This window comes from Aegilops tauschii, chromosome 7 (genome assembly GCF_002575655.3).
Source record: "Aegilops tauschii subsp. strangulata cultivar AL8/78 chromosome 7, Aet v6.0, whole genome shotgun sequence".
NCBI classification, from domain to species: Eukaryota; Viridiplantae; Streptophyta; class Magnoliopsida; order Poales; family Poaceae; genus Aegilops; species Aegilops tauschii.
In genome coordinates this window covers 596313766-596330903 of record NC_053041.3, presented here as the reverse complement: position 1 = coordinate 596330903, position 17138 = coordinate 596313766, and the positions used below count along the sequence as shown (strand labels likewise).

Here is a 17138-nt window from a genome sequence, read left to right as displayed (position 1 = left end):
ATGAATGAACCAATGATATAAACATTACTTCTGCCTTTGAAAACCCTCACGCATTTTGTCTATTTTAGCACATTTGAACTCTTTTAAAAAGTTAATCATGATTGATTTTACCTTTAAGATTAGCACATTTAGTCTACTCAAACAAACTGGTTATCTAGATTCTACTATCATGTACGTAGTTGTAATTTTATGAAACAACGTCCTTGAGAACTGTCACGTGGGAAAAGAGTAAAAAAAATTGTTTGTTATGCCACAAGAAAATCAGATATACATAAGGTATAGTACATGTTGTCTTAGCTAACCCATATGAAATTAAGCATAGAGAAATTAGTCAAATTACCTATTACACTATCTCAATACATGTTCCGTGCCAACAGACTGCATATCGAAAGCAGAGAGGAAATTACAAACTACCCGAGGAAGGGAAATGTGGTGTGGCGGTGGACAGGTGCACAGGGAGCATGCAAATACATCTCGTACAAAATTTGGTCAAAGTTTATAATGTTTGACTTTTCAAAAAATCTATACGCACTATATTATGAAACAGAGGGAGTACAAGACAAAGTAAAAGTCTTTAACCCATTTTGAGTGTATATATATTGAAAGTGCTCACATCTCAGATATTATGTGAAATCTTGTATTTATGCAGCAGAAGAGTTAGGTCCGAAAGGACCAAGATGGGGTAAGTGAGGAGAGACCTCGGGTTCAATAACTTTCCATCTTAAAGCAACCCTACCGGCCCATCGTACACTCATCTCATAAATCACAGCTCCGTGTAGTCACAGTCCCCTCCAACTCTAAAGTCCAAACCCGTCTCTCCTCTGCTTTCTTCTCGTACCTCAACTCCTCAAGAGCAGTAGCCTTCGATCTTGGCAGGTCTCGATGGGGTGCCGGCCCACCGTCGCCATGCTGCTAGTGCAGGTCGGCTTCGCCGGCAACAACCTGCTGTCCAAGATGGCGTTGGACAGCGGCGCCAGCCCATACGTGCTCATCTCCTGCCGGAGCCTCATAGCCGCCGTCTTCCTCGCGCCCTTCGCCGTCTACTTCGAGAGGTGCGTGCCTGCTTGTCGACTTACTTCCAGAGTATCTACTGTACAATTTTCTCTAAAAAAAAGTATATACTGTACAATTATTGACAAGTTGAGAGACCATTTTCTCTTGGAAACAATCAGGAGGCTTTGGTACTTCTTGCAACAGAGCGTTAAACTTACGAATAACACTCACGGATCCTGTTAGGTTTTTCATTTACTTTTGCTTGCCATAGTAGGATTTACAGCAACGGCTCCAGACTAGCTAGTACATATATACTATAAATGGACGATGATCACCACGAAAGTAATTAGTGTATGTTACTAACTGTTTTCACTTATTCCAAAATGTGTTATTCGATCTAAGTTAGATAATCAAGGTAACCACCTGACCTGACGCAGGAATAAATGGGCGATGATCACCAAGAAAGTAATTATCCAGATACTCATTTCGTCCACTCTCGGGTATGCATGTACACGTATCATTTCAGCAAAATAGTACTAGTAATTATTTCTCCTTGCACGGCACTTGATTAGTTGCATCAATGATCTCCCAAAAACTAACAAAAGACAAGATAACCAAATATGGCTGGCTCACAAGAAAAGGGAGGCGGTCTAGTAAAAATGCGACTCATCTGGGAGGCAACGCGCGTCTTTGTGTTTCGCGAAAGAGAAGGGGACGCGCCTCTTTGTGTTTTGCTCATGCCAACATTTTTCTGTTTGCTGTTGCCGGCCTACACATACATATGCCAGCTGAATAATGCTAGATCTGTATCACCAATTTTATTTTATTTTCTAAAAAAAAAAGATGACCCCCGGCTTCTGCATCTAGACGATGCATGGAGTTATTTTATTAATTATTCACAAAAACCTAACAGGTAGTCTGACACTGCCATCTTGGCAAACATCTGTCGCTACTTCTCTCCACTCGATGAATGGATGCCGATTCTTGGAGCCGAATACCAAACATACATCACACCAAAGCCTAACATCTAAAGTCGGAGGCCCCAACCAAGCCGTGTTGCTAAATCTGGGGCACACACTGGTCCGGCGCACTCTTAGAGCCCGCCGCCACCGTCTTCCACCGATACATCTCCAGAGCAGGTACCGACGCATCGACTTTGCCAGGCCTGCCGTCGACGCCACCACAACGTCAGACAATGCCACCATCCTGCACGTATCCATCCACACGCGCCCATCGCCGAAACTGCGCAGGGCCATGCCGCGAGATCTGTCGTCAGCCTTGCGGTAGATATAACACTGCTCCTCCTCTTGTCCCCTCCAGCCAGCACTTGCTTCAAAACGATGCCCCCAGGAGGGAGAACAACACCGAAGGCACAGTCATCGTTCGATCCGGTAGACCCAGAACTAGGGTTTCCCCCGGAACATCCTGATCGAGTTGACGTGACCTGCAACGCCGATACCTTGAGAAGTGAACAGCGTCAGAGACGCGGTCATCGTCCGTTAAGACCGCAGTTAGGCGTGATTTTCACCGAAAGCCGATTCGTCCAGATCTCGCGGCTGGCTGGAACCGCGCGGAGCCTTGCCATGAAGACGTATGCCACCGCCGGTACTCCGACAGAGATCTTCCATCCCCTCATAGGTCCGTCCACGCATCACTAGCCAGCCAAGACCACGCCCCAGCTGATCTAGACGAGACGCCAGATCCGCGTCTGCCGCGACCCATCTCTAGGCAGAGTCATCCACGACGCCATCCATGGAGTGTTGCACTACCACCCATGCACGCTGGAAAGTCCATCGCCGGCCATGGACCGTTGGCCGCCGCCGCACAGGCTAGGGGCGCCGCCCTTCCTGCTGCCCAAGGGCGCACCACAAGAGGCGCCCCTACCGCCTTTGGGGGATCCCGCTGCAAATCCGTCCGCCCTAGCGCCTTGGGCACGAGGCCCGCCGCCACAGCGGACCTCGCTGGCGGCAGGAGAATGGCGAGGGAAGGCTGGTGGTGCTGGTTTTTTAGGCTTCTGGCGTCGCCCAAGGCGACACGAGGGGGTACGACTTGACTCGACTCAGCCTTGTGTATCACCAGTTGATGATTGGCTATATATATTGTGCTCACACACAACACGAACACTTAGAAAACCAAAGACTGGTCAACCCAAATGGTTTGCCCGATCATCCTTTGCGTCCTAAATCGGGTTTTATATTGCCGACTTAAGCTCTTCTCAAGCTTGTTAGGTATTATCCTTTGAGATAACGGTTCAATATTTTAACTGACGGAATAACACATCAAAATATTTGGGATAGGTCCATCTTCACAGCTAGTTTTCACCCAAAGTCTTACGGAATAAGCACAAATAAGTCCCCAAAACCATAAAAGGCCCCGCCAACTCAGCCATCCCTGCTCCCGGTTCAAAACATACCCCTTCGGCTCACCCACACTCAATTGTTCATCCCCTCCCATCCCCACTCCGATTCCAAACTATCTTTTCCAGACTTCTCTCCTGACTATCCCTTCCATCCCCGGCTGGCTCACAAGATGCCTAGCCAGCCCCATGCCAATAAGAAAAGAAGAACAAGACGACCCTAATATCGAGCTCGAGGGTCCACTTCAGGCACCTCGAGTTTGGTTGGAGTGCTATGATTTTCACATCAGCTCAGCCTTAGCATCCCAGGGCCATGGTCTTGCTTGAGCTCCTGCTGATTGTTCTAGCGCCATGGGCCTGCTGGGATCTTGGTGGCTGTGTTGCCATGGGTGTGCTCGGGCTCTACCCTGATAGCTCTCAGGCTAACCTCTCGCACCTTCCTATACAACATTGACCCAAAGGCTAAGACAAGATGTCGATGATGGCACGACCACGTAGGCACATCCCCGCAACGACAACTAGAGGCGGTATGTATTATTTTACCTTTCGCGCGCAAATTTTTATTAGTGCCACTAACATTAATAACAATATTGAAACTAACGATTAAGACTCATGTTAGGAATCTCTATTTTTTTTTAATATAAACAAGGTACCAAAATAACACGATGACACTTCATCTATTGTTGTAGCATCGTGAACTACATAATATAATATGGGCGAGTTCTTTGGGACACCCAACAAATTGTTTGTTGCTGGTTTTTCTTCGTTCGATCATTATTGTTATTTTGTATAAAACAAAAACAGTTTTTGGTCTCGCTTTAAAACATTAACAAACTCAAACAGCTGATAAGAAGAAGAAGACTCAAACTTCCAAAATAGACAAAAAATAAGACGGAGGGAGGAACGCTTACTGTGTTGCGGTTTTACCAAAAAAGAAGTCAAATTCACCAATTTGAAACATATTGTGGGAAATTTTTATAACCACAAACTATACTTCAAAAAGAAAAAAACATCGGACAGGATTCATTGCGCGTTGCACCAGCCAGGCTAGCCTTCTAAAAAAACAAGACATATAAAAAGCTGAACACGCCATGTCGGTGTGCTAAGAGAGGTTGTGAGAGTCACAACCCAAGAATCATTTATCAGTGATTGCAATATTTTTGTTGATAGCTTACCAAGCTGACCACTTGGTGTCAACTGTGCTAACAATCAACATTATAAACATCTGTAAAGAAGTTTGCATAAGCAGTATGGGACTAATCAGTAAGACTTGGGACAAAAATTCAGCAGCACCGGTAGACGCTAGTAGTCGTGTTGGTTGGGCTGCCAAGGCGAGCACGCTGGGCCTTAGCCCAATAACTTGCGTCGCTGTACGTTCGATTTTCGGTAGCAGTGAATTTGAGGCATTAGCTAGTCCAGAATGGATTCCAGATTTTTTTTGGTTTTGAGCGGTTGGATTCCAGATGATTGACCAGCTGCCGTATGCTGCTCGGGCGGGCATGCACGCGCAGCATGGCGGTGAGCGAGGTGCTCTTCTTCGTGGGGTTTCAGTCCACCGGCCCGACCGTGGCCTGCGCGATTGGCAACATCGTCCCCGCCCTCACCTTCGCCATAGCCGCCGCGCTGAGGATGGAGGCTGTGCGGCTCGGGACTCTCGCCGGGAAGGCAAAGGTGGCCGGCACGCTCGTCTGCGTGGGCGGCTCCATGATCATGCCCTTGTACAAGGGCCCGCTCCTCAAGGTCCCGGCCTCCCCTGTCCACTGGCGCTACGCGGAGCACGCCGCCATCGTCGCCGCGGAGGTGCCACCGGCCAGTACTGGCCTCGGCGACGCCCTTGTCATCCTCAGCGCCGTCGCCTGGGCCGCCTGGCTCGTCATGCAGGTATGCGTCTAGATCGAGCGGCACATTCAATTCATTGTCAGTACGTGATATGATGATCGATTGACTAATAAATTTGGTTTGCAGAACAAGGCGTCGGAGGATTTCTCGGCGCCGTACACCAGCACGACGATCATGTCCCTCATAGTATCGGTCGAGTGCGCGGTCGTCAGCGCCGCCGTGGACCGGAGCCTCGCCGTGTGGAACCTTGGGCTCGGCATCAGGCTCTACACCGTGCTCTACATGGTAATTCTGCGGGCCGATCATCGTCTCGCCCGATTGCTAGAAGGAATTCATTGAGTGGCGTGCGTGTCCACTCCAGTTATTAACGTGTGCGTGCATATTTTGTAGGGGATCGTTGGCTGGGGTGTCACGTTCGCAGTGATGGCGTGGCGCATCCAGGTGCGCGGCCCGCTCTTCGTCTCCATGTTCAACCCAGTGGTGCTCGTCGTCGTCGCCGTTCTCGGGTGGGCTAGCCTCGACGAGCAGCTGCACGTCGGAAGGTATGCTCGTTCGTCCTGACGACATTGTTCAGCATTTCTTCTTCCAAGAGTCCTGACGTTTTTTCACTTTTGTCGCTGCAGTGCGATAGGTTCTGCTCTCATTATTGGTGGGTTGTACATGGTGCTGTGGGGCAAGGGGAGTGAGATGAGCAGACCGGCGGCCCTAGTCGACGGCAAAGGTGGATCGGAGATCACCGCGAAGGGCCCGGAGCCGAAGAACGACCACGCCGATTCCTCCTTGCTGGTTTGATATAGTAGGCTGTTATTCCAATTTGGAGCTGATGTACCACGCTTTCGACACATTCATTGCGTGACTAATGAAATGCAAATCATACATTGCGTGATCGGGTGCGAGTTGCAAGTCATCGCTCATTGTCATTTGAATACAAACCAAGCTAATGCCAAGATCATTTTAGTACTAAGACTGTACTTAGAAAAAGGCAGTATTCTTTACAATGTTTTGGTCGTGTACAGTACTTGAAAAGCATAGCTTGAAGACATACTTGCAAGTTAGTAAAACCAATGTAAGAACATCTCTAGCCAATCCTTCGAAACCGGTTGAGGGAGTAAATGTTTTGTTTCGAGAAGTTAACCGGACCTAGCCAAACCCCTATCTGGTTTAACTCCTCAAAATTTTTACTCCTCGTGTTGGCCGCCGCTTACATTTACTCAGCCGCAGCTCAGTCTAAGGATAAAGTCGCCCCCCTCCCCCCTACGCCGACCCTCTCCCTCACCCACTGGCACATATATTCGACCGGAGCCGGCCCAGACTACCCTGAAATGGCAGGACCTAGCCGTCAGAGGTCGTTGCAACCGATTTAAGGCGCGGATCCGCGCCGTGGCACACAGTCTACCCGAACACGAGGCGGTGTGCCACCCTCCCGCACTGACCTCCTGCCGCCGCCGCCCAAGAGGAAGTACCCCGGCGTGTGCGGTAATGGCAATGGGGGTGTTGGTTTCTGAAAAAAGGACTGAGACACTAGTCGTCGGCACTAGATTAGCTCCTTCTAGTCAGCGGAGCTGGCGGCGAGGGCCTACGACTTGAAGATGGTGAGTCTCTACCGCAACTGGGCGAAGATCAACTTCCCCCTCAGTAGCCACAAGGTGCCAGAGTTCATTGTCATCGACCCCATCGTCTCCCGCTGCGAGGCGCAGGAGAGTTAGGTGGCTTTCGGGCAGCTCGAGGAGGTGTGCGTCGATAAGGAGTACACGGTCGAGCTCTGTCGGAATCATTCAGAGGTCGTCGCCGAGGAGCGCCAACATCTCGAGCTGCACAAGAAGGGGGCTACTGACGAGGCCGGGCCTTCCACTGCGGCAATCATTGAACTTTGCTCCAACGACCTTGACTCCGGGTCCAGCAACGACGGCTACTTTGATGGCTCCGACCACGACGTGAATTTGGACGAGCTCATGAACCAGGATGGTTATGTTTTTTTAGTTTTTATTTCCATCGGATCAAATAGTTTATGCAATATAGTTTAATTTCGTGTTGTGCAATGTAGTTCGAATCGAATGGACTAATTTCAGTTTTTGTTTGAATGAAATTGTGTGAAAAAAAAGTTGGAGACTTAAATTTAAGAGATCGGCTAGGTAGCACACTTTTTTAACTCCCGAAAATATAAGGCGTTAAAGTTCGAGTGGGCATATGAGGGCCTAAATTTTAAAAAGACCGGCTAGAGATGTTCTAAATATTTGTACAAATGCAGATAATAATAAGTATTACAAAAGCAAAAAATTGTATGAAGAAAAGTACTTTACTTTCTAATCCTCCTATTGTAGATGTCCTTCTAGACCATCTCACTTGGGTGGACATGTCATTTGCCGAGACTGCAACATGTCCCGAGAGGCATTTGTTATGGGCTAATATTTTGCAGCAAGGATGCAAATGGGATGGTTCTAGCATAGGATGGAAACAACCATGGTTTACTGTTCATCATGAATCCCACGTTCCCACTGTTCCCAGGCGTTAGAGTTAGGAGACCAGTGGTGGTTAAGAATGGTACATATATAGGTCCAATTCAAAACTGATACACTATATTTCCATAAAGGTAAAATACGTACACTGTATAGTATAGATTGGGAATAGGCATGCCATCACAAGTGATTTTTGGCTCTAAGGTGTACTGAATAAGCACATCTAAAATCTCTACGATAAAAGGCATAGCCCACTCAACCATCCCCGCTCGCAATTCAAAACTTACCTCTTCAGGCTAACAATACTCAGTTGTTCATCCCCTCGCCCCCCCTTTCCATCCTCACTCCTATTCCAAACTATCCTTCCCGGACCTCTTTCATGACTATTCCTTTCTTCCCCGGCTGGCTCAGACGATGCCTAGCCATCCGCGTGCCAATAATAAAAGGAGATGATGGCGGTCCTAACATCAAGCTCGCGGGTCGACCCCAGGCACATCGAGTTTGGTTGGTATGCTTCGAGTTCACATCAGCTCGGCCTTAGTGTCCCTAGGGCCATAGTCTTGCATGCTTGAGCTCCCGCTGATTGTTCTAGTGTGTGGGCCTGCTCGGATCCTGGCGGCTTTGTTGACATAGGCGTCCTCGGGCTCTACCTTGACGGCTCTTAGGCCAACCTTCCCCACCTTGATTACAACAATGATCCAAGGGCAAAGACAAGACAAGACGTTGATGATGACATGACCACGCACACACGTCACCTCAACGACAACTAGAGGCTGTATGCATTATTTTACCTTTTTGCGGGCCATTTCTTGTTAATGCCACTAACATGGATAAAAAATATTTCTTCTCAAACTAACGATTGAGACTCATGTTAGGAATATCTATTTGTTTAATATAAACTAGATGCCATTAACAAAATACCAAGATAATACTTCATCTATTGTTGTATTAGCATGCTAAACTACACAATGTAATCTTGGCGAGTTCTTTGGGACACCCAACAAATTGTTCCTCGTTGGTTTTTCTTTGTTCGGTTGTTAATGTTATCTTGTATAAAACAAAATGCTTCCCTGTCTCGCTTTAAAACATTAACAAGGACTCAAGCGGCGGATGAGAAGATCAATACTCGAGCTACCCAAAATGGACCAAAAAAATCATCTTTATATCGTTCTACATGGGAGGGGGCAAGCTTATTCTGTTGCAGATTTATCAGATAGCCACATTCGTCAAATTAAAAACTAAATGTAGAAAATTTTGTGACCATAATAAACTATGAGCCAAGACTTCGGACAAGATTCATCTATGCGGTACACCCGCTAGGCTAACGGTCTAAAAAAGATATTGAAAAAAGACAATATAATAAAATAAAAAGGCGAACACACCGTGTCGGTGTGCGAAGGAGAGGTTGTGGCACATTTGTAATGTGCAAACGTCGTCACAACCCAGGCATCATTTATCAGTTGATTGCAATTTTTTGTAGGTAGCTTACCAAGCTGACCGCTTGGTGTCAATTGCAACCAGAGTCAACATTATAAACATCTGTGACGAAGCTTGCATAAGCAGTATGGGACTAAAGCAGTCAGACCAGGGGCAAAAAAAAATTCAGAAGCACCGCTGGACGCTAGTAGTCGTGTTGGGTGGGTGGGCCTGGTGAGCACGCTGGGCTTTAGCCCAATAACAAGATAGCCACGTCCATTACTTCCGTTGGGTGTGTTATATGATCTCTACCGTGCTGCCGTTGCTGGCCGTTGGATAGATGGGCGGGTGACTTGCGTTGCTGGCTGCTCTTCTTGGTGGGGTTGCCAGACCGTGGCCTGCGCGATCGGCAACATCGTCCCGGCCCTCACCTTCGCCATAGCCGCCGCGCAGCTCGGGACTCTTGCCGGGAAGGCCAAGGTGGTCTGCACGCTCGTCTTCGTCGGCGGCTCCATGACGGTCAGGCAGCGCGCGGGCATGAGGGCTCGGCATCAGACTGTACTCCGTGCTCTACATGGTAGTAATTCAGTTCACCCGATTGTTGGAAGGAATGCAATGAGTTAGGAGTGGCGTGCGTGTCCCCTTCCAATTAGCGCGCGGCTGGGTTGTCATGTTCGCGGTCATGACGTGGTGCATCCAGATCGTGCTCCATGTTCAAATCGGCGGTGCTCGTCGTCGTCGCCGTGCTCCGGTGGGCCATCCACGACGAGCAGCTGCACGTCGGAAGGTACGTTCGCAAAGCAAGGTAGCACATTCTCTGTTCAGTACTCCTTCTGGCGAATCCTGTCATTCTCAGGAGCACCCTTTTTTTCATGCTATGAACGTGTTATGCACATTGGAAATCAGTTTCAGTTTGTTTTCTGCGAGAAAAAAGTGCACAGAATGATTTTCATGGTGAATCAATTTATCATCAGTTTTGATGTAGCATGTTGTGACTGTTCAGACGCTGGTATGATTGCAAGCTCTTGGTTGATCGACTCCGAGTGAGTGTATGTACATATACGCTACAAGCTTTGATTGACAACTCCCACGAAACAAAATCACTAGCTAGACTGAAGAAGAAGAAGATACTGCAAAATCCTATCCTGACACTTTGACCAAGTGAAACTGAAGAAAACAAAAACAAATTCCTCTTGACAGGCAGGGATCACCGGAGCGCGGCCCTCCTCCGGCTGAACTGGCGGGCGGTGGCGAGCAAGCCGACCCCGACGCACACCGCCCAGGCGCCCATCTCCAGCGCCCACCGCATCGTCTCGGCCTCCACCTCTTCCTCCTTCAACTTGTCGCCGTCGTCTTCATCGCTGCTGCTGTCTCCGACCATCTGCCACTCGTCCCCGCAAGCCCCGCACTCGCACGACCCCCACGAGGACGCGTCCTCCTCCGGTATCCCCTCCAGCGGCGTCGCGCACCCGGCCCGCCTCGCCGCTCGGGCCCTGGCCCTTATGAGCACGCCGCCCTCCGCGAGGACCAGCACCTCCGCCACCCGCGAGTGCGAACGCGACCCGACCGGCCGGCGGCACTCGACGTGCCACCCGCCTCCGTCGAGCCGGCGCCGCGGGAAGAAGGCGCCCTCCGCCGCGAGCTCCTGCCCGGCGTACACCTCGAAGCGCGCGCCCTCGGCGGCCGAGACGCGGTCGGCGCTCGCGTACGCCGGCGCGTCGTCCGCACCGTCGGCCGCGCCGCGGACGCGCAGGAGGGTGGCCTCGGCGGGGCACGCCGGCGGGAGCGCGCGGCCGGCCAGCTCCAGCGCGGCGCCGCCGATGGCCGGGCGGTAGACGAGCGTGAGCTCCGCGGGCGGTGGCGACGCGGATGAGTGGGAGGAGGAGGAGAGGCGGAGGTAGAAGGCGCGCACGTCGAGCCGCCGGGGCCCGAGCGGGCGGAGGTCGTCCACCGTCCCTCTGCACATTGCCGGTGAGCACAAGCACGTACTCTACACTAGGTAGGATGTGATTCCCTTGCTGGCTTTCCCTGTGGTGGTGCTGTATGCTAGTATGATGATCATCTCTGGTCTTGTCTGGTGGAGTAGATAAAAGCGCGGGGGGAGAAGGAGAGCGAGCGGGTATCGGTGGGCGCGGGAGCTCGTGGTTTTTGGTGTGGCGTCCGTCAATGGAAACAGCAGAGCACACGGTTTGTTTGGTGCCGAGCGAGCTGTGGGCGACCGGGACTCACGTCCCCGTCCCGGTCTGATAGATATTTATGCTTGCTTTGTCCTCTTGCTCCGTCACCCTACCGGGTGGGAGCACACGGTTTGGGCTTGGGTTGTCAATGGCAGCATGCATGCCACCTTGCGCCGGAAACCACCACTGGAGTCGCGACAATGAGGGATCTTTGCTTTGCTTCGCAGCTGGACAATTTTTTATTTTATTTTTTTTTAACACCGCCAAGTTTGTTGTCGGGATACGGCAAGTCCGGTGTGTCACCGGAGTGGATGGAGTCTGCGTCCCTTCTGGTAGGCAACTCTCCCCTCTCTGCTTTCACAACAACGACCAAAAAACACTCCCCTCGCTCTCGGGGTTTTATTCGTGCATCTTTAATGACGGACCCTAAACCGACCCTGAATGTCTGAAAGGTTTTTTTGTCATCCAACATCGTACCGTAAACATCCACATGGCCGGATGTTTGAATTTCCACAAACATACCACAAATTGGTGGGAGATTTACAAGAGTCCGGACCTCCGCTATGTAGGGGCTCTACTCGTGTCGCCAGGAGCGGAGACTGGGACCGGGGGGGGGGGGGGGGGGGGGGGGGGAGCAGGGGCTAGACTGCTCTCGGGGTTTTATTCGTGCATCTCTAATGGCGGACCCTAAACCGACCTTGAATGGCTGAACGTTTTTTTGTCATCCAACGCCGTGTTGTAAACATCCGTGTGGCCGGATGTTTGAATTTTCACAAACATACCACAAATTGGTGGGAGATTTACAAGAGTCCGGACCTCCGCCATGTAGGGGCTCTACTCGTGTCTGAATGTTTTTTTGTCATCCAACATCCCGGCGCCGCCAGACATGCCCCCAGGCCCTGGTGCCGGCGGCTGGGGACCAACTCGCCCCCAGGCCGATTTTTTGGACCGGCTCACCCCAGGCGGCGATTTTAGGCCCCCTGGGGGGCCAACGGCTGAAGATGCTCTAAGGGTAGGCAACTCTTCCAACTTAAAATTATCATTTCTTTGCTAATTTTCGCCATTATATTAGAACGAACACCTAAGGGGGTAGGCAACTCTTCTTCCGACTAATTAATTATCATATGCGCGATCGATCCTTATTCTACTACTAATTAGTTGGGCATTTAATTAAAACGTACGCCAACCACGTACGCGCTACAAAATATCTCCATGCATGCAAGAGTACTACTTTACTTGGCCAGTAGCGGCGGGATGCTCTGCTCGTTCCTGAAGTAGTCCTGAGGATCCACCTTGCCCTTGGTGATGGCGAGCCTTTGGAAGTTGCCCTTGAAGTACTTCTCGCCCCACACCTTGCCGCTGGCGTAGGTGGAGACGTCGTTGACCACCTCGTTCCTGCCGAGGTCGATGTCCCTGTAGTTGGCGTACGCCTGCCTGGGGTTCTTGCTCACGTACGGCTCCATGAACCTGTACATGTCCTTGCTCCACTGCAGCGGCGCGGCGCCGCCTGCCTCGTCGAACCAGTAGTTGACGTACTGGATGTTGAAGAGGACGCCCTTGCGGTGAGGGAAGGGCGTGGCCGCCTCGGGGGTGGCGCTGATGGCGGCGCCGTAGGGGTCCATGATCATGATCCCCGCTCCGGGTTTTACGAGCCAGACGAAGATCTGCGCCCACACGGTCTTGGGCACGGGCTGGTAGACGTAGTCCGACTTGTACTCGGCGAAGGGCTTGAAGGTGTTGTTGCGGTTGAGGAGGTCGAAGAGGGTGGCCTGCTTGCCGAGGTGGATGAAGGGGACGGACTTGATCCAGGGCATCTCGTTGCAGTGCGAGGCGTTCATGCCCAGCTCGGGGAATTTGCTGGTCATCAGTGGCGTCAGGGTTTTGCAGGTGCCCAGGTACATGCCCTCGAACTTGGCGGTGTCGCCGAAAGCGATGATGCGGATCATGAGGTCGTCGGGAAGGGCCGGCCCGACCAGCTGCCATTTGTTGACGAGCTCTACGGCACCTTCTCTCACCGTCTTGGGGATCTGGAACACGGTCACGGTGGGAGGCACCGGGAGGAGATTCACCTGCCACGACACCACGATGCCGAAGCTCTCTCCGCCGCCGCCCCTGACGGCCCAGAAGTGGTCCGCGCTCATGGAGCTCTTGTCGAGCAGCGTGCCGTTGGCGTCGACCACCTTCACGTCGATGACGTTCTCGGCGGCGATGCCGTACTTGCGCAGCAGCATGCCGAAGCCGCCGCCAGCGAAGTTGCCGCCTACACCGATGGTGGGGCAAACACCCGCCGGGAACGCGAGCACGGGGCTGTTCTTGGCGATGGTGTAGTAGAGCTCGCCGAGCTGCGCACCGGAGTCCACCCACGCCGTGCGAGCCTTGACGTCGACCGACACGGCCCGCATCTTGTTGAGGTCGACGACGGCGAACTCCTCGGGGCGCTCGGACCGGTACGATAGGCCCTCGTAGTCGTGGCCGCCGCTCCGCACGCGGAGGCGGACGGCGTGCCGGCGGCCGCACACCACCGCGGACTGGATGTGGGAGGCGTTGGTGGGGGTGATGATGTAGAGCGGCTGCACGTTCTGCGGCGACGACCACCGCGAGTTCCTGATGGTCTGCGCCAGGACGGTGGGGAAGGCAGGCGAGCTCTTGGCGTAGAGGAGGCGGGCCGGTATCGCCTTCACCAGACATCCGAAGAAGTCCTCCTTGGCCGGCACCGGCGCTGCCGCGTAGGAGACGGCGGCGTGGCAGGACAAGACGCAGATGAGGAGGGGCACCAGAGCAAAGGCCCTCGAGTTCGCCATTGTAGCTGATCGAGCTTGGAATGTCTTGGCATTTGGCAGTGGACTTATAGGCAGCGCGGATCCATTGGCGAGCTCAGCAAGCTCACCTAAAATTGGAGTGTTTAGCCGAGTCAAGGTCTCCGTTCCACCAGGCCCGTGCGCGATGTGGCGATCGCGCCTCGCGAAATCGAGCACCGCCGCGCGTTTGGTTCAAGCACACAACCGACGGGATTGCAGCAGTGCCCTTCTTTCGCGCGCGAAACTGCAGCAGCGTTTATTGCGGGGGCGTTGAAAATTGAATTTCGGGGGTGCATTTACTTCTGGAAATGTTACTGCATGCAAATGCAAATGACGTTCACTGGGAAGTGCGGGAGTTGTACTTGGTCTGTTTCTTTCTACTACTTACTCCTTTCTGGTTTATAGGGCTTATCTCAAAATTTTATTTTTATTATTTTATAAGGCTCAATTAGTTGTTCCCATCACATGTTCAGATTCCAAGGTGCATTAAATCATGGATGCAAGTATTAAGAGAAAATTGACCAACGCATGTACTTCGTGCATGCATGCATTGCAATTAATGCATTGGTAAATATAATTTTTTTAAGAAAAACAAGAGCATTAATTGGGTGCTTTTGCAAACTACAAAAAGTATTCCACCACTCACCATCTATCTTGGTTGGTGAGATTTTTAAATTAAGCCCTATAAATCAGAAAAGCGGCAGAATGTTAACTTTGGTCAGGGGTGAATGAAGTTAAGCCTAACGATCAGGATTCCTATGTAGAATGGGTGAATGAAGTTAAGCCTAACGATCAGGGGTGAATGAAGTTAAGCGAATATATGCAGGGGAGTGAGTAGTCTATATATAAAATTTGATTAGTCAAGCTTTGTTAACTTTGACTAAATTTATAAAAAAAAAATCAGAATTCACAATATGAAATCAATATTGTTAGATGCATCATAAAATTAATTTTTATACTACATGCCTCAAACACCCGGCCGACACCACTTATATCCACCACGTCGGACCGGGCTCACACTAACCCACCCGACTCCACATATATTCGTCCACATCCCCTCCTCGGACCAAACCCTAGCCACTCCACTTCCCTCCACTTCACTCCGCCATCCAAGCTCTCGTCCGGCGATCTCTGGCCTTCTCTGGCATGGCGGGCAGCGCATCCGACGACAACCGGTACAGATCTATCGACTGGGGTGTCATCCCAGCCGATTTACAGGAGGCAATGGTCGTCCGTGTTGCACTCCGCCGCTCCCAGGAGGATAGCGCCCGACCGATGGCGGGCTCTATTCGGCGTGACTCGATTGTATCGGCGCATCCCACACTCGCTCTGACGGAGTATGTGTCCTACCGGGATTGGTGTGCCTGCCATGTGAAGGAGAGGATGAGGGCGGCCGAGGCCCGCCTCGCGGCTGATGCGGTGGCGCAGGTGGCCGCAAAAGAGGAAGCCATCCGCGCCCGCATTGTAAAGAAGTGGCAGGGGAGAAACACGCGCGCCCTTGCCCGAGAGCAGATTCAGCCGGTCCGTGTCATGGCCGAACTGCCCCCCCCCCCCCTTAAGGGGGAGAAGAAGGGCATCGACGAGCCGGACAGCCGCGACGACGAGCAGATCCGGCTCGATCCGTACTGCGTCTTCAACCGCTATATCCGCAAGAAGGATGACAAGGGCGTCGGGAAGGGCAAGGGCAGCCGTAGATGTGTTGGGAACGTAGTAATTTCAAAAAATTTCCTACGCACACGCAAGATCATGGTGATGCATAGCAACGAGAGGGGAGAGTGTTGTCCACGTACCATCGTAGACCGACAGCGGAAGCGTTATCACAACGCGGTTGATGTAGTCGTACGTCTCCACGATCCGACCGATCAAGTACCGAACGCACGGCACCTCCGAGTTCTACACACGTTCACCTCGATGACGTCCCTCGAACTCCGATCCAGCCGAGTGTTGAGGGAGAGTTTCGTCAGCACGACGGCGTGGTGACGATGATGATGTTCTACCGACGCAGGGCTTCGCCTAAGCTCCGCAATGATATTATCGAGGTGTAATTTGGTGGAGGGGGCACCGCACACGGCTAAAAGATCTCAAGGATCAATTGTTGTGTCTCTGGGGTGCCCCCCGCCCCCGTATATAAAGGAGCAAGGGAGGAGGAGGCCGGCCCTAGGAGGGGGCGCACCAAGTGTGGAGTCCTACTAGGACTCCCTAGTCCTAGTAGGATTCCACCTTCCATATGGAATAGGAAAAGAGGAAGGGGAAAAGAGAAGGAAGGAAGGGGGCGCCCCCCTTCCCTAGTCCAATTCGGACCAGACCAAGGGGAGGGGTGCGGCCACCCTTGAGGCCCTTTTTCTTCTTTCCCGTATGGCCCAATAAGGCCCAATATGTATTCCCGTAACTCTCCGGTACTCCAAAAAATACCCGAATCACTCGGAACCTTTCCGAAGTCCGAATATAGTCGTCCAATATATCGATCTTTACGTCTCGATCATTTCGAGACTCCTCGTCATGTCCCCGATCTCATCCGGGACTCGGAACTCCTTCGGTACATCAACATACATCAACTCATAATAAAACTGTCATCGTAACTTTAAGCGTGCGGACCCTACGGGTTCGAGAACTATGTAGACATGACCGAGACACGTCTCCGGTCAATAACCAATAGCAGGACTTGGATGCCCATATTGGCTCCCACATATTCTACGAAGATCTTTATCGGTCAGACCGCATAACAACATACGTTGTTCCCTTTGTCATCAGTATGTTACTTGCCCGAGATTCGATCGTCGGTATCTCGATACCTAGTTCAATCTCGTTACCGGCAAGTCTCTTTACTCGTTCCGTAACACATCATCCCGCAACTAACTTATTAGTCACAATGCTTGCAAGGCTTATAGTGATGTGCATTACCGAGTGGGCCCAGAGATACCTCTCCGACAATTGGAGTGACAAATCCTAATCTCGAAATACGCCAACCCAACAAGTACCTTTGGAGACACCTGTAGAGCACCTTTATAATCACCCATTTACGTTGTGACGTTTGGTAGCACACAAAGTGTTCCTCCGGTAAACGGGAGTTGCATAATCTCATAGTCAGAGGAACATGTATAAG

The 17138-nt window shown here is 51.5% G+C and overlaps 3 protein-coding genes across 4 annotated transcripts; 1 reads left to right on the top strand and 2 right to left on the bottom strand.

The window, feature by feature from the left end:
- The first annotated feature begins 796 nt into the window (after positions 1-796).
- LOC109784167 (WAT1-related protein At1g09380-like) lies at positions 797-6152 on the top strand. 2 transcript variants are annotated; one of them, XM_020342761.3, is made up of 6 exons: positions 797-1052; positions 1431-1493; positions 4861-5230; positions 5315-5473; positions 5579-5730; positions 5812-6152. In XM_020342761.3, exons 1-6 carry the CDS (start codon positions 883-885, stop codon positions 5978-5980), a joined length of 1083 nt encoding a protein of 360 aa, XP_020198350.2. In that variant the 5' UTR covers positions 797-882; the 3' UTR covers positions 5981-6152. The 2 variants fall into 2 exon arrangements, with proteins under 2 accessions (XP_020198350.2, XP_040250838.1); XM_040394904.3 differs by lacking the exon at positions 1431-1493.
- Positions 6153-10072: 3920 nt separating this feature from the next.
- On the bottom strand, positions 10073-11244 carry LOC109784170 (uncharacterized). Its single transcript, XM_020342763.4, has one exon. The coding sequence runs from the start codon at positions 11024-11026 to the stop codon at positions 10268-10270; it is 759 nt and encodes a 252-aa protein (XP_020198352.1). The 5' UTR covers positions 11027-11244; the 3' UTR covers positions 10073-10267.
- A 1066-nt stretch (positions 11245-12310) lies between these two features.
- LOC109784168 (berberine bridge enzyme-like Cyn d 4) lies at positions 12311-14038 on the bottom strand. Its single transcript, XM_020342762.3, has one exon. The coding sequence runs from the start codon at positions 14036-14038 to the stop codon at positions 12470-12472; it is 1569 nt and encodes a 522-aa protein (XP_020198351.1). The 3' UTR covers positions 12311-12469.
- Between the last annotated feature and the right edge of the window lie 3100 nt (positions 14039-17138).

What these genes read in the sequence shown, in the direction of transcription:
- LOC109784167 (XM_020342761.3), top strand. Translation starts at nt 883, where the DNA reads ATGGGGTGCCGGCCCACCGTCGCCATGCTGCTAGTGCAGGTCGGCTTC. An exon ending in CTCATTTCGTCCACTCTCGG is followed by an intron (nt 1,494 to 4,860) that starts GTATGCATGTAC and finishes ATGCACGCGCAG; the next exon opens with CATGGCGGTGAGCGAGGTGC. An exon ending in TCTACACCGTGCTCTACATG is followed by an intron (nt 5,474 to 5,578) that starts GTAATTCTGCGG and finishes CATATTTTGTAG; the next exon opens with GGGATCGTTGGCTGGGGTGT.
- LOC109784170 (XM_020342763.4), bottom strand. Translation starts at nt 11,026, where the DNA reads ATGTGCAGAGGGACGGTGGACGACCTCCGCCCGCTCGGGCCCCGGCGG.
- LOC109784168 (XM_020342762.3), bottom strand. Translation starts at nt 14,038, where the DNA reads ATGGCGAACTCGAGGGCCTTTGCTCTGGTGCCCCTCCTCATCTGCGTC.